Source organism: Brachycentrus maculatus, unplaced genomic scaffold (assembly GCF_059751285.1).
Source record: "Brachycentrus maculatus isolate JH-2025_06_01 unplaced genomic scaffold, ASM5975128v1 h1tg000303l, whole genome shotgun sequence".
In the NCBI taxonomy this organism is placed as follows: Eukaryota; Metazoa; Arthropoda; class Insecta; order Trichoptera; family Brachycentridae; genus Brachycentrus; species Brachycentrus maculatus.
This window is the reverse complement of record NW_028281053.1, coordinates 1,431,685-1,448,884: the sequence shown is the minus strand read 5'-3', so window position 1 is coordinate 1,448,884 and position 17,200 is coordinate 1,431,685. Positions and strand designations below refer to the sequence as shown.

Sequence of the window (17,200 nt, the reverse complement as noted above, 5' to 3'; positions counted from 1 at the left end):
TGACATATTTTAACATGTAAAACTTCTGTAATGTTTATCATATTTTAATATGTAAAACGAATGTAATGTTCAACATATTTTAACATGTAAAACTTCTGTAATGTTTATCATATTTTAATATGTAAAACGAATGTAATGTTTTACATATTTTAACATATAAAACTTATGTTATGTTTAACATATTTTAACATGTTAAACTTCTGTAATGTTTATCATATTTTAATATGTAAAATTAATGTAATGTTTTACATATTTTAACATTTTAAACTTATGTTATGTTTAACATATTTTAACATGTTAAACTTCTGTTATGTTTATCATATTTTAATATGTAAAATTAATGTAATTTTTAACATATTTTAACATGTAAAACTTCTGTAATGTTTATTATATTTTAATATGTAAAACGAATGTAATATTTTACATATTTTAACATATAAAACTTATGTTATGTTCAACATGTTTTAATAAGTAAAACTAATGATTACATTAGTTTAACATATTTTACTATTTAAAACTTATGTAATGTTTAACATATTTTAATATGTAAAACTTATGCAATGTTTAACATATTTTAATACGTAAAACTTGTGTTATGTTTAACATATTTTAATATGTAAAACTTATGTAATGTTTAAAAAAATTTAATATGTAAAACTTATATATGGTTTGACATATTTTAATATCGTAGTCATACAGGAGAAAGTGTCCAAGTGCATTGACTATTTGATATCTTACTAGCTTAATATTGTCCTGAAAATATCCCAAAGGATTTTAAACTTGGAAGTATAATAAATTGACTTGTCGAAAATGACTAACTGCATTGATGCTTATTTTCTTGCCAAGCAAAAGTGACTTAAATGGCCCTCCTGAACATTTTACGTTTTGTTAGTTGTTCACTTTCTCCTGTACGACTACGATATGTAAAACTTCAAAAGCATCAAATATGGCGTAAAATGCGTTTCCCGCGCAATGCAACCAAAGAAACCAACGAAAGAAAACTCCGATTCCCAGCGCTCAATAAAACCTCTCAGTATGATTGAATATTTGCATAATACAGTAATAATAATGATAATAATTTGCGGTCAATGCGAGCAACTAATTGCCCTGTCGTGTCGGTATGTTGGCTTCGTTTTACCTAACGCTAAAATATCCAAAGTGAGTTCGTCTTATAGGTTATTCGTCCCGAAGCCGTCGGCCGCAGCCCGCCGGTTGGTGAAGGAGAGCGTCCCGGCTTGGAGGGCGGTCTCGGGGTAGCCGGCGCGCTTGCCCACGTTCTTGAAGAAGACCCGGTTCTTCTCGGCCTGTATCTCGTTCTCGCGCATCTGCTTGCGAGCTATCTCCAGCAGGAGCCGCTGGCGGAGGACGTCCATGGGGTTCACGATGGACATCGATGGCTGCTTGCGCTTGGAGCGTAGAGGGTCGTCGGGGTCCTGAAACGGAAGCGAACGTTACTTGTGCCGACATTTCTTGGTGGAAATGCGTTTTACAATAAACATTTTAATAAAATATAATAAACAACAACAAATGGCTCTTCCCACATTTATTTTATTTGGAGTGCTGAAACGAGATCGAACGATAATCTTTGGAGATTGGTACCGTCTGAAGAACAAATTGCACACTTAAATTTTGTGCTGACATTGCGAAAAGGAGGGGAAAATATTTGCAGGAAAAATCATCAATATATGTTTAAAAGTATTTTTTTGTTGATGTTAATAAAATAACATGTTTTTTTAAATTGAATTAAAACGGGCGGAGCCTTTTCATAAAGAAAACTACACCCAGTTTTTTTTTATGTTTTTCACAGATACTTTGCGGCACATTTTTTCTTGAATGTTTTTCACAGATAGCTTGTGGCACATTTTGTAAACTTTATAAAATAAAACTGCTTTGTTTCCAACCGATTTTAACAAGAACCAGTACACGTTAAACCCTGATGATGACAAGGTTCTTGTCGAAACCGGTTGGAGAAAAGTACCGATTAAAAGTGGTTAAAAACAAAGTAGTTTTTTTTTCATAAAACTGTTGTGCTACAGCACATGTCATAGATATGAAATTAGGTATTTTTATTTACTTTTAGAAATTGATAAGAAGTCAAAACTAAACTCAACAAAAATGCACCAACAGTGATGAGAGGAATTTATTTAAAAAAAAAAATAAAAAATAAAAATATATTTATATATATATATATATATATATATATATATATATATATATATATATATATATATATATATATATATATACATATATATATATATATATATATATATATATATATATATATATATATATATATATATATATATATATATATATATATATATATATATATATATATATATATATATATATATATATATATATATATATATATATATATATATATATATATATGTACATATATATATATATATATTATATATATATCCAAATTAAGCTTATTTTACAACTAATATTAACTATTATTTACACTTAATTTACATTGTTCACAGTAAACAAAACTTTTATTTTTAAATTCTTTCAGACTCTTTTCATTCTTCATACATTCAGGCATCACATCATACATTTTCAAACCCTTATACATTAAACAATTTTGCGACTCTGTTTTTTTCAACAATGGTTGTGTTATTTTTTCTTATTTCTAGTAATATGTTCATGACAATTTTTGTTTAAAACTATTTATGTATCTTTAAAATATTTTGGCAATTTATCGTTAAAAATGTATGTATAAAGATCAGCATATTAAATTTAGGTCTTTTTTTATAAATATATCATAGTCGTACAGGAGAAAGTGACCAACTACCAAAACGTAAAATGTTCAGGAGGGTCATTCAAGTCACTTTTGCTTGGCAAGATAATAAACACCAATGCAATTAGTCATTTTCAACAAATCAATATACTATACTTCCAAGTTTAAAATCCTTTGGGTATTTTTTCATGGCGATATTAAGCTAGTAAGATATCAAATAGTCAATTTTTGTAAAAAATGCACTTTGTCACTTTCTCCTGTACGACTACGATATAGATGATTTAATGTATTCAAAACCGCTGCGGTTATATTTTGCGAAATTCTGATAAACCGGATCTAAATTTTCAATAAACTTAATCACAAATCCGATCGTCCGGTTTGGTCAGGTCCATTCCACGCCCTGACCATTTTACTCCACACGCAATCTTGATTCAGAACAATCGCGAGTAAAAGTTTGGCAAATTAATATTAATAGCGAACCAATATGTAGGGTAAATACTCTTTCAGGGTCGTAGCTAAGCCAAGCAGTTACCGAGAAGTGGATTACATATCGCTCACTCCTTTCAACAACGTCATATATAAAATAAAACCCATTCGGGGATCCAAAATAAATGATCTAAGAAGGTACTTTATGGAAAGATATATATGTAGTGAGAAGTCATATTTTCTTATTTTGTTTTTACCTTATATATATATATATATATATATATATATATATATATATATATTTTTTTTTCTCATTTGTTATATTTTATCATTTTTATATTGTCTTGTTTGTTTTTTTTAAATATGTATGCTTCTTATAAGGTAAGTTTTTCTCATTTATTTCTTTTAAATATGCTTCTTGTGCCTATTTAATATATTATACCTGTTTATTGTTTTTATATTTTGCCATGTATTAGTATTAGTTTTGGTTATATAAAAAAAAATATTTTTGTTACTTTATTATTTGTGTTCCAGTCGTGTTCACCTTAATCCCATGTCCCAAAATGAGAAATAGAAATTACTCATCAGGAATATTATATGTATATATGACTTACGTATGTAATATGTTTTGAAATAAATAAATAAATAATATTTAAAAAAAACTTGATTTTCTAGAAGATCGTTTTCAAAGATTAAAAATATAATTAAAATGTATTAAAAATATATATATAGCCACTCATAGAACTTTTTACTGTGCATCAAATCTTTTAGGTAAAACCTTAATGTTTTTTCTCTATTTGAAAAATATTTAGTTTATTTGAAAAAATAATTAAACAATACCTTTTCTTCAAAATGCAAAAACAATACTTTCTGCACTGTAGCGGGTAAATATTAAGTTAAAAATTTGACACTTTTGTTGGGATATTGCACATTTTCTGGGCATTCCGAAAACATGCACAACATAAAATTGATGATTTTTTTATACATGACGTTGTTGAAAGGAGTGAGCGATATGTACTTTGTTTCGTGAAAGTACTAGAAGTTGGTAACTTCATGCTAAACTCCTTTCGGGCGGTTTCTCAAAATGAGCTTGGAGAAAAATACAAACTTATTTTGGAACGAAACTTCTTTGGCGGTGATTCGATGATCGATAATTGACGATAATGGACGAGATTTGTGACAGGTGTTTCAAAGACGCGTCACGCTTGTGGGGTACATTTCGTTACATGAGAGAGAAGAAAGATAATATGTAGAGAAAAGGAGAATGATAGCTATACATTTCAACGTCGGAACGCCGCGGTGTTCCGGCACCTTTTTTTCACGGTATGAGTATTTTTTTAAAAACTATCAATATCAATTAAACAAAACAATATTTGTGCTTACGTAATTACAATATTTATTTATATAATTCAACAAAATGATAAAATATGGTATTGTAATGAATATTTAAATGATATTTGAATAATAAAAAAATATATCTTGGTGTTTTAAAAGTTATTATAACATAAATGTGGAATTGTTTAATTGGCTTTATTTTTATTAATGTAACTATTTTTTCTTTTTTTAAATGTAAAGCTGTACAATTCCCGAACAAATAAAATAAAATAAAAACATTGAAAAGCTTGACATGAAGTATCCCGGAACATACTTCATGTCAAGCTTTTTTGTTTTGAAAAAGCCTTCCTGTTGTTAACATTTTTGATTTCTTGTTTTTTTGTTGTTTACTTATTAACTAAGTATAAATTTGATATTTCAAATACATATTTGTATCTTAAAATAGCATGTTTAATATATTTATATTTTTTATATCTATTGTGTTCTCTCTAGTACCCTTTATTATAACCTAAAATAAAATGTATACCTACACACAGACTATGCCTTTGTGGTACATATATATTTTTGTTTAAACATAATATAATATTTGTACCTACTTGAATTTATGTAATATTATATTGTGAAATCCAAAAAAAAATTGAGATTGAAAATCACAGTAAAGGGCCTTTGAGGTAGTATTTTACGAAAATGGCGCTATTTAAATTACGACATTTTGAGTGTGTCCAAATACTTTCTCCAATTACAGGAGTTATTTTCATAATATTCTTTGACATATCATCAAAGATGACGAATAATTTATGTATAAAATATGTAATTTAAAATATTTAAAATACATATTGTTTTTACTAACACCATTTTGTAAAAAGAAAGTTACATCTTGAATCGTGTAGTAATGATTAAAAAACTGGTCGCATTCAGTGAGGAACTTTCTCGCCAGGAGCAGAAATGATCTCACAGCGTAATTAAAAACTTATTTAATTATCCCATTTACTTCTGAATCTGACGAGAAGTAGCTACTTGTTGCGTTTACTGGAAACTTACAAGCGCTTTTATTTTAATTGGTGTGAATTTCACAATATTTTGAGTGTGTTTGTTCTTTGCTCACAAATTTCATGAAATTTCAGCATAAACATTCATGAATGTCTGTACTGAAAAAAATCTTACTTAATTCAACTTTATTGATTCGAGTTTTTATCATCTACGTACATGTTTGTAAGATTCTTTCTGAATTATTTTACATTTATTACATGTATAGTTTATAAGAGCCAAAATTAAAGGCCAGTTTTTAATAGCGAAAATTAATTAAAAGGCTTATAAAATAAAAATAATTAAAAATCATTGTTCACAAATGTATTCACAGCCTGGGTGATTATTACGATGTATATTGTTTATTATAAGACCCAATATCACGCGCGAACTAGTGAAGGCTTATAAAATAAAATAAATTAAAATAATTCACATTCTGGGTGATTATTACGATGTATATTGTTTAAAAGAGCCAAAATCACTCGCAAACGAGTGAAGGCTTATAAAATAAAAATAATAAAAATCTTTGTCCACAAATGGCCGGTTTTCCCCGATTTCCACATCATTTATCTATAGATACCAATATGCATGACTTCTCCTTGGAAACAAGTCCAGATTTTCGCACAAAAATTAAGACACTAAAATATTCTGATTAAAAAAATTTAGTTTTTCTTCTGTGGCAACACTAACCTGCATGTTTTCCATTTCAGTCAGAATGTAGAGACGAGGGTCGGCCACCCCTCCCCACTGCAGAGAAGGGCGGTACTTGGCGGCCAGACGAGGTAGGAGGTAGCCGAATGTCTCCTGAAACCAAACGGTTCAAATTGATAACAAATTGTCGATAGGAAAGCATCTAGAATAGGGGTGGTAAACTAATCTATTTCTAAAAACTACATTAATTTATCTGATTCAACATAAAGCTGCACTAAAGAAAACTTTGATATCTCCCCATAAACCAAATATTTTTAACGATTTATTGTTATATTCTCAATATTATTAATATTTAAAGCATTTGCTTTGTGGTTAGTCTTTTTTTTTTTACAAAAATGTTAATAAGTTCAGTGAGTCGTTATATACTAATATTATTAACATTTTTTGTAAAAAAATAAATAAGATTTATTGTTATTTATTCTTGGAATTGAACCTGGAAGATGTATGATAGCCTAATGTGTTAACCACCACACGATGTTTAAGCTTATCTTTAGACCAGGTATGTTTAACCTCGGCTCGTAACGCATATCTGTTGCTGAAACTAGTGGATGTTGGTCTTCGGGTCGACCAAAAATCGCATGTGTAAGACATTTTGTGTAGTTTTGAGTGTGTAAATGGTGCTATGGTGGTGAAGGGTAGTATTTTTTGTATGCTGTGGTAGTGATTGCCCTGACGAAGAGACGGGTACGTCTCGAAACCGGTAGACATAAAAATCTCGGTGAGTGGCTATATACTAATATTATTAACATTTTTGTAAAAAAATAAATAAGTTTAAATAAAAATATAATTAACAATGAATAAAACATGTTGAATAAATCATGTTGAAGTTTTACCGGATCAGGGGGTGGGGCGTCGATGGCCTGCAGATCCAGGGGCGGCTCCAGATCCATCCCTCCGCGGGGCGCCGCCAGGGCGCCACAGGCGGCCAGCAGTGCCCAACGCATCAGGACTCGGGCGAGGTGCATCTCTGCTCTGGGACCTGCAATCAAACATAAATAATCAATTTACAATCACTTCTCTTCCGTGTCTGTCTGCTGTGCTGGTCGGGGTTGTGGGCGTCTGTGAACCGGCCAACGTCGAGTCGGAATCGGATCTAGCTGACTTATTGAACTAAACACTAATCCCTTTCACTGCCTACACTGAGGTACTTCTAGAAAATTTGGTGATGGACTTACAATATTGTATTTATTTAGATTGGCAGTGACAGGTATATTGAAAGCTTTTAAATGTAAATTCACAGTAAAATCGGGATACAATTTTAGATTGTTTCACATTTTCAATAAATTTCGCAACTTAGTTAAAAAAAATTGCTTAGCAAGAGTAAATCTGTCAGGAAGCCTAGATGCTTCTGTATCAGATCTGGGCATGCGGTGGGACAGCTTTCGAAAAATCACTTCTCTTGCCGATCTCAAGATAATATTATTTCATTAATTGATTCCGCGGTCACTTTGTGGTAAAACCTATCCATTTTTATTTGATGTTTTACTTAGTAAATACCACTATTTCTTAAAATCTACTGTGACACGTATTTCGACGCATCCCGCATCATTTCCACACGGTGTTTGAAAATGACGCGGAATGCATCGAAACACGTGTCACAGTAGATTTTAAGAAATAGTGGTATCTACCAAGTAAAACATTAATTAAAAATTATATCATTTATTGATTTGGCATTAACTTTGTGATTATCCATTTTATAATTAAAATGTAACTTTGTTTTAAAATCACTCTATATATTTTATTGCACCTTAATTATAATGTCTACCGGTTTCGAAGCTAACCGCTTCTTTATCAAGACTGATTATGATTAATACTTGATAAAGAAGTGGTTAGCTTTGAAACCGGTAGACATTATAATGGAGTTAAAATAAAATATTTATAGTTATTTTAAAACAAAGTAACATTTTAATTATAAATTGTATTAGACCACTAAATGAGTTTAGATTTTTTGTGAAGCTTTCAATTTGACCAGTGATTTTATTCACATTTTCAACATTTTGGTGTGTCCAAATCCTTGTTCACAAATATGGTTTCTCGACTTAGGAATTATTTTTATATGTTTAACATCTCAACATATATGAAGAAGAATATGAAGGTCTATGTTCTTCAATTTACTTACTCTTGCAAGCGGAATATTATACAGAATTTATTTATATCTAAAATATGATTATTTGTCACTGAAGCTAGCAAGGTAACTTATACTGATTTGTGTTATGATGTGGGTGTATTCGATGCCAGGAAAATCACAATTTTCTTCGATCATGGGGTCACCAAATTTTCAGCTCCACTGATCCCGTGTGATATCAAACACAACTTCATGTTTACGTAATATTACCCCCTCCCTACTACCGCTTGTGATAAGAAACGTAAGGACATAATAATTTAGTACACACTACATCTTGTTTGTGTCCTTCGGATATTCAATATTCTAAAAATATCGAAAACATTTCCGGGATATTGTGATTAGATGTTGAATATCACATTTCCATTAGAAATTTTGATTTTCTCGACTATTTCTCAACTGTTTCTTAGGACTAAACTTTGCGTTAATGATAAAATATACACTATAATATCGTGGGAATACTGGCAAAAAACGTTAATTCGAAAATATGCAATTTTGACTTAATGACGCAAATTTTAAAGTTTTCAACGTTTTTTAAACTGGCAAAATATACTTAGTACTTTGAAATATCATATAAGTATGTGGTTTTAAAGGTAAATTCAACTTTTGGTTTAAAAGCGGGTATTTTATTCGGGCTAAAAGCTTTAAATAACTAGGATTTTCAAACAGGGATTGTATAGTTTACGTTTTTTGCCAGTATACCTACGATATAACCCACCGGTTTTTCTACGGTAACGATTTTGTATATTTTCGACTAGATTTTTACACTTCGTCACAATGAGTAATTCAAATTATTTTTTCACAACATTTGTAGGTGTTTTCAAATCCTTGTTCACAAATCTGCGTTTCTACACTGAGGATTTATTTTCACATTTTAACGTATATAAAATAATCCGTTGAAGATCTTGCATACATCTGAATAAAAGGGTATCTGCTAAATAAAGGAAACCAATCATAGTTCATAAATCTAAGTTTGTCCACTTGGGAGTATTATATATATATATATATAAATATATATATATATATATATATATATATATATATATATATATATATATATATATATATATATATATATATATATATATATATATATATATATATACATATATATATATATATATATGTTGCCTTAAATTAAAATCTTTAATACATATTATTTAATTAAGATAAATTTTGCAGTTTATTGAAATCTGCGTCTGTTGAGAAGCAAACATTTTATTATGTAAAATATTCAATATTCATATTTCGAGAATTCACCCTTATAAACTTACAAAATCCTGGAACTTACAACTTCCTGTATTCTTATAACCTGATTAAAATAAACGGTTCGCATGATATTATAACGCCATTTTTTCGTAACGTTTAAAGCTCATGACGTACGAAAAAGGCCTTAAATCCTGTGAAGTTGGATATTCACCCCACTTAAAAAATATATTTACCTACTACCCACTAAAAACGATGAGCCTTTTTCGCTGTTTTTCGCATTTTTGTAAGGTAATCCTTTTTTAATCAGGATATAATGAAATTATGTGAATCCTTTGGTGGAAAAGTTGTAGGGTAATGTTTCAACAGGGCGTTGTGACATCACGCGGTCCATTTGCCAATCTTCTTAGCGGAATGGAGGACATTTCCCAACTTTATTTTATCTCAACTACTTTACTAACGATACTTGTTTGGAATAATTTCACGCGATAGTTTGAGAAGATTACTTTGTGATAAATCGATATACGTAATACGTTTTTATTTATTGTTATTTTACTAACACTTTTTGAGATTTCAACGTACATGAAGAAGAATATATAGTTCTGGATATTTACAGGGCTATCATAGGGAGGTTAAGTGTTCACTCGACATACAGTATCGAACAGATTAATTTAAATAAAACTTTTTTTTCGTATTTTCAACACCTCTTAAAAAAATGTTTTGGAGGTGTTCCTCTCATTATGGACCAGGGCTGCTTCTTTCAGTGACTGAGATGATGAATAGCGAGAAGTATTACCCAATTCTACTGGAAAAGACGCTACCAGAGATACAAAAACGAAGGTCAAATGGTAATGGAATTTCAGCAGGATCGCCTGCCACAAATCCAAAAAAATTATGAAAATTTTCACATAAAAACAATGAACTGTGTTGGGCTGATCAAGATTTTTACCAGACATAAACCTAATTGAAAATCAATCGGCGATCTGTAAGAATTCGTCTCTCCAAAATTAATTGCACAACGGTGGAAAAGTTCATTTTGTCCATAATTCAGGTATGGTTTCGAGACGTACTTCAATTTTATACTATTTCTGTGAACCTAAACGGCTCATTATCAAAAATAAATATCAAATTGTAGTAGAGTAAATTCGAACTGACTCAAGAGTCCACGGGACCACAACCCGACGCTCAATAAAAATGGTAAAAAACTATAAAGAAAAAAATTGCTTAAAAATTAAGGCACGTCTTATAGACGGTAAAATACGGCAAATATGTCTTGATCCCCGGACGTAACAACCTAAATATGTACCGACACATAAATCGCCACAACACGCCGAAAGATTTGGGGTAAAGCGTCACCACTTTCCAAGTACGCATTACCCCGAGGGAAGTGAGATGATAATGTGTGGGGGGAGTGTGTCCACTCTTGCTTAGATTGATAGAAGAAGGTGATCCCGATGTGGGGTGACCACATTCTAGCAATAATATTATAATACGGGAAATATATAACAAAATACAAGCTGGTTAATTTGGGAAAAGGCAAATATTGTAAGGACCTTACTCCAAACTTAGTTGTGTTTATCGGCTCCACATGTATTTTGTTATAACTAACTAGTTAGTTAGTTACTGGTATTAAATTATCAATTAATAATATATGGTATGTTATATATAAACCTCTTAATATACAAAGATGTGCATTTGAACTTGCGTTTTTAATAATGAGTTTATACTTGCGGTTTCTAGAATTAGTAATCAATTTTTTGCTGTGCCAGAAAAAACAGTTTTTTTTAAGTAATTGGAATCTTAGTCATTTTCCTGATGACTCGTGGAGGTGTTCCATTTATATTTATCATTCATTTTTCTACAATTTATGCTATTTATGTCCTGTTTTTATCACAATTTTTAAAGGAATGGTCCCCGGCACAGTTGCTGCATGTTTGTTGACTAGTTTCCTTTTTGAAGCATCTTGTGGATGAATGTCCGAAATCCAGACAGAAAAAGCACTGTAACAGAGGGTTTGCATCCTCCACAGTTAGTTAGTTATAACAAAATACATGTGGAGCCTATAAACACAACTAAGTTTGGAGTAAGGTCCTTACAATATTTGCCTTTTCCCAAATTAACCAGCTGCTTGACATCACTTGATCATTTACCCATGCTTTAATTTTGCCTTTGGTATACCTCCACCTGCAATAAATTAAAAATTCTTTGAACTTAGTATTAAAGTGTTAATTTCCATATTTATTATTTATTTATTGATTCGGCGTTTAATTTATAGAACTCCATTTTAATTTATGTATTGATTTTTAAATCAAACACAGATTTTTTTGAGTCTATTATGTTGTATTTTATGAACAAAAACACATAAAAAATTAATATTGTCACAATTGTTTAGCCTAGTTATAACATTTTTAAACAAATGTTAATAACATCTTGTCAAATACAACTTAGTAGACTCAAAAAATCTGTGTTTGATTTAAAATTAATACATAAATCTATATTTATTGTTCACTCGTGGGACCACCAATCCTTCGTCGTGGGTGATGTGGGTATCATTGTGGGTTGTGTACTAGAGGATTTTTATACTTTTTACTTGTTTGTTGCTCAGATATGATATCCATGCACAATATTCCACGTACTAAAGGGACTTGATATGGTAACAAACCAATTTTATATCATCCCTTTGATTGATATAAAGCCGGGTTCATAGTTGCCTTTCCCACCTAACGACATCTTCGATCTCGCATATTTCTTTTATCCTGGTGTTCCTTATTCTATCTCGTAGACCCTTGACAGATATGCTCCTCAGAGTCTTCATTTCTGACACTATTTATATATATTTCAATTAAATTTAAAATATATCATGTACATTTAAAATATTTTTTTCGTAACTTATGGTCACCTCGAGTCGGCGCGTCGCAAGAAGCAAAGAGATTGATCTTTGTAAGATGTCTCAAGAAGGGTCAACACTATTCGACCAGAATTCTTATCAACATAAAACTAAAATGGATACCCATCTTCAAGATTGAACGCTTATAACACACGTACCTATTTATTAAGTATCTACCTACGCACACTTTAATATCGAATATCGTTAACATAATACAAACCTAAATAGGTACTCCAAGGTCAAAATACAAATTATATATATTTTTTAATCTAACATAATCTTTAAGTGTATGTTTTAAATTTATTGACTTGGCGTTTAATTTGTAGAACTCCATTTTAATTTATATATTAATTTTAAATCAAACACAGATTTTTTGAGTCTACTAAGTTGTATTTTACTAACAAAAAACACATAAAAAATTATACATATTGTGACAATCGTTTCGCCTTGTTAGGGCATTATCAAACGAACATTCGATTTAAAATTAATACGCATGTTTTAAACATTATAATGTAACACTGATTTTAAGAGTGCACTTATTTGTATTTTATTATTAAAAACACACAAAAATAAAATTTGTGACAATTGTTTGGCCTTGAATTGTATTATTATGTGTTTTTAATATTAAAATACAATTTAGTTGACTCTAGAAATCAGTGTTTGATTTTAATATTCAATGTATACATTAAAATAGAGTTCTACAAATTAAACGAGAAATCTGTTATTCTTTAGTAAAAAATTCAAATGATTTTTCAGACGAACGATAAATTCTTTCATTTTTAATTAATGTTGTACTTAGTAAATACCACTATTGAATGAATCAATGAAAAGATAAATTCTTCCCCTGGATGCCGAACTATCCTAAGTCACTTTTAAGTTTATTTCGTTTTTATTCATATAACGTATGTTGCTATAACGTCCAACAGATGGCCTTGCCATTGCAGTAAAAAAAAAATTTTTGACAAGGTCGTCACTTGGATGCTAAGTCGAATTTGACTTGTCAATTTAATTGCTATACGTATTACGCGTGTTGCTATGACGTTCAACAGATAGCGCTGCCATCGCGGTAAAACATATTTTCCAAAAACGACACTTTTTTACCTGTTACAGCTAAAAAAATCTTTTGTTCAAATTCAAATGTGTTTTCTATGTGAAAAACTTTTATTGGTAAATGTCATCCAAAACGTCATATCGAATATCGCATGCGCTCACTGGAAAATGTAATCAACCCTCCGGTTGAAGAATGCATCAAGTGCGGTATTCGTATTGCGAAATCGGAACTTTGATCTTCAAATGCTGGAAATGGTTGGAATTGCTCAAACGCAACCAGAGGACTATAGACAATTGAATATAATTCCCGCTTTCTGCACTCAAAGCCTTTGCCAATGCCTCCTAGATCTCAGTCATGCTCAATGCTACTCGATCCTCACTCAAAACTTAGTAGGGTAGGTACTTAACTTATAATTAGAATAGTTTTTTTTTTTTTTTTTTTTTTTTTTTATATTATTGGAAGGAAGAACAACAGTTACAATATATGATACATACAGAATACAAAAAATAAAATCATGAGTACCAATTATAGTTCTTCACAACTATACATAAGAGAGGTCTATATAAAGGAAGAGACATGAGACAAGGATGGGATAAAGAGAAAAGGAGATGGCAGTGATAGGAAAGAAAGAAAAGGAAAGGACAGGGAATAGAATTACTTTTTTAGGTTTATAAGATTTCGAACAATTTAGCTTTAAATTTTAAAAGATTGGAGTAGAACATATCAAGGTCGGTACAACATTCATTAAATTTTCCACAACTTCGATAAATAAAGGAATTTTTTGTATAGTTCTTTGTTGGTGCTGGATTATAAAAGGTATGACTATGCCTATTGATTCTAATTGGACAGTGAAAAGGTATCTGCGCAAGAAGATAAGGGCTCTCAGTCATATTATTTATAACTTTATACAAAAAACATAAATCTGATATATTCCTACGTTTACTAAGTGAAGATAATTTATGGAAGGCTAAAGATTCTTCATAAGAGTTGAAACTTAAATGAAGCTTACCATCCATCATTTTTAGAAATTTATTTTGAATACGATCAAGTTGAGCTATATATATAGCGTACTCAGGGTTCCAAACGACTGAGGCGAATTCGAGGTGACTACGAACATAAGCGTTATATAAAGTTACAAGAGATGATGTATTTTTAAATGGTTTAGTGGTTCGAAAAATAAAACCTAAGTTTCTGTAGGCCTTATTAACGCAGGCTTCAATATGTGAAGAAAACAAAAGTTTCTCGTCCATTATAACACCAAGGTCTCTTAATTCAGTTTTCCTGGTCAGCCGACTATTGTTAATTTCATAATCAAACATAATTTTATTTTTTTTTCTTGTGAACGTAATGCTAAAACATTTATTGACATTCAGAAAAAGCTGATTAAGATTACAATAAGACACTAGATTATCGAGATCGTTTTGCAACATTGAACAATCGTCTAAAGACTTGACTCGTATAAATAACTTGGTATCGTCAGCAAACATGAGAAAATTTTGATTGATATATTTGTTAATATCGTTTATGTATATTAAAAATAATAATGGGCCCAGGTGGGATCCTTGGGGAACCCCAGAAGGAATCATAATGTAATTAGAAGTAAATCCTAGAACCGCTACCGCTTGGCTTCTATTTTCAACATAAGAAATGAGCCATCTAAGAAGATCACCATGAATACCCATTTCGCGAATCTTACGAATCAAGACATTGTGATTTATTTTGTCGAAGGCCTTGGCAAAATCAGTATATATGGCGTCCACCTGGTAGCCCTCTTCCATGGCCGATAGTATGAAATGATTGAACTCAAGCAAATTTGACTCAATCGACCTGCCTCTTAAGAATCCGTGTTGGTTCAATATAATGTCATTTCTTATTACTGGGTTGATTTTATCCGTGACAATTTTTTCCATAGTTTTTCCAAAAAGTGGAAGTTTGGATATCGGTCTATAATTACTGATATCGGATCGGTCACCACCTTTGTGGATAGGAGTAATGAGTGCTCTCTTCCACACGGAGGGAAAACATCCCTCTCTAAAAGATTGTGTATACAACTTGGAGAGCGGAATGGAAAGTTCCACAGCACAATGTTTAATAAGCAAAGGGTGAATACTGTCTGAACCAGGACCCTTATTTACATCAATATTACTAAGGTATTTAAGGACAGTAGGTCGATCAAAGTCAATTATATTCAATGAAGTGCTTGTTTCGTTATCATTAGTTTGAGGAGGCGCCATACATGATGTACTGCCAGAAGAGTCAGGTACAAAAACGGACTTAAAATAATCGTTAAATTGATTTGATATGGATAAACCGTCACAGGAAGATACATTGTTTAAATGCATTGACGACGGTAGATTAGAGTTGTTACATCTTTTGTATTTAGAAAATGACCACAAAATTTTTGGGTTTGTTTTCAAGGTTTCTTCCACACTTTCAATATATTTTTCGTAACATATTTTATGAACGGTTTTTTGACGAGATCTTAAGAGGGAAAAAGTTTGAAAATCTTCAACTTGTTTAAATTTCTTCCATTTTTTATGGAATTTAGATTTTTCTTTCAATATCTTTATTAGGGCTTTGCTATACCTTGGTATAGCAAGGGGGGTATTGATTAGGGCTAAAAACTATTTTTTTAGGGACACGTAATTCAATTATATTATAAATAATGTTATAGAATTTATCCGTAGAATCATTTACGTTCATATCATGGAATTCAAGATCCCAATTTACTTGAGCGAGGTCCTCTTTCATTTTGGAATAATCAGCCTTGTGGAATAGCTGGACTTCTCTTGCGTTTGGCTTCAGACATCTTGTGGGATTCAAGAATGAAAGTTGAAAGTCAATTATTAGAGATTTGTGGTGGCTGTCTTCGGGAACAATCGGATGCGTGCAATGAGATGTAAGGCAGTGGATAAAATTAGTCATAACGAGATCTAAAATCCTATTAAGTCTGTTGCGTTCATTATTAAATTGTAGTAAACCGTGTAAAGCTAAGAATTCCACAAGTAGTCTACTAGTATCCGAATCATAATTTGTAGGTGAGAGTGAATTACTACCCTCATCCAAAATCCAGTCAATTTTAGGTAGGTTATAGTCACCTAGCAAAAGAAGAATATCATAAGGTTTGTCAGAAAGTGCAGTTTCTACACTGTTGAGATGCGCTACAAGACTTGAGGTATAATTACGTCCCTGAGGGTGATATGAACAGCAAATGTGGATTTTTTTATTGGAGTTAATATCAAATGAAACCCAAATATCTTCAGCTGCGGAATTCCAGACAACGTTTGATGTTGCGTTGAGTCTATTGTGAGTTGCGATTAGAACACCACCACCAAGTTTACAATTAAGATTAGCGTAGTCACGATCTCTTCTAAATACACAATATCTTGAATCAAAGAGTTCGCTATTATGAATACCATCCAATAACCAAGTTTCCGTGAAACATATAACATCATAATCACTATTCAAAATATTTAGTTGGCATTCGTGAGTTTTCCCTCGAAGCCCGCGTGAATTTTGATAGTAAATTTTTAGGTCACTCGCGCCTGTGAAGAAAAGCAAGGTAAATACAAAACAATAATATACGCAAAGTCGATGAAATCTTTGACGCTGGAAATGTAAAATATTGATGAATTAGGTGAGTAATTCCATTTTGACTCTATATCAAAACAGAATAACTTTACA

General features: G+C 31.0%; 1 protein-coding gene across 4 annotated transcripts in view; it reads right to left on the bottom strand.

Moving 5' to 3' along the window:
- Positions 1 to 589: 589 nt before the first annotated feature.
- The window catches only part of LOC148304829 (diuretic hormone 45-like), a 171,463-nt gene continuing 154,852 nt past the window's right edge, over positions 590 to 17,200 (bottom strand). For 2 of the 4 annotated variants that reach the window (XM_088267690.1, XM_088267689.1), the window contains exons 3-5: positions 7,084 to 7,229; positions 6,230 to 6,343; positions 590 to 1,433 (exon numbers count right to left, since the gene is read on the bottom strand). In XM_088267690.1, coding sequence (XP_088123816.1) covers positions 1,170 to 1,433; positions 6,230 to 6,343; positions 7,084 to 7,215 — 510 coding nt within the window. In that variant the 5' untranslated portion in view covers positions 7,216 to 7,229 and the 3' untranslated portion in view covers positions 590 to 1,169. The remainder of the gene's footprint in view (positions 1,434 to 6,229; positions 6,344 to 7,083; positions 7,230 to 17,200) is intronic. The other 2 variants (XM_088267688.1, XM_088267687.1) reach the window with 1 other exon arrangement.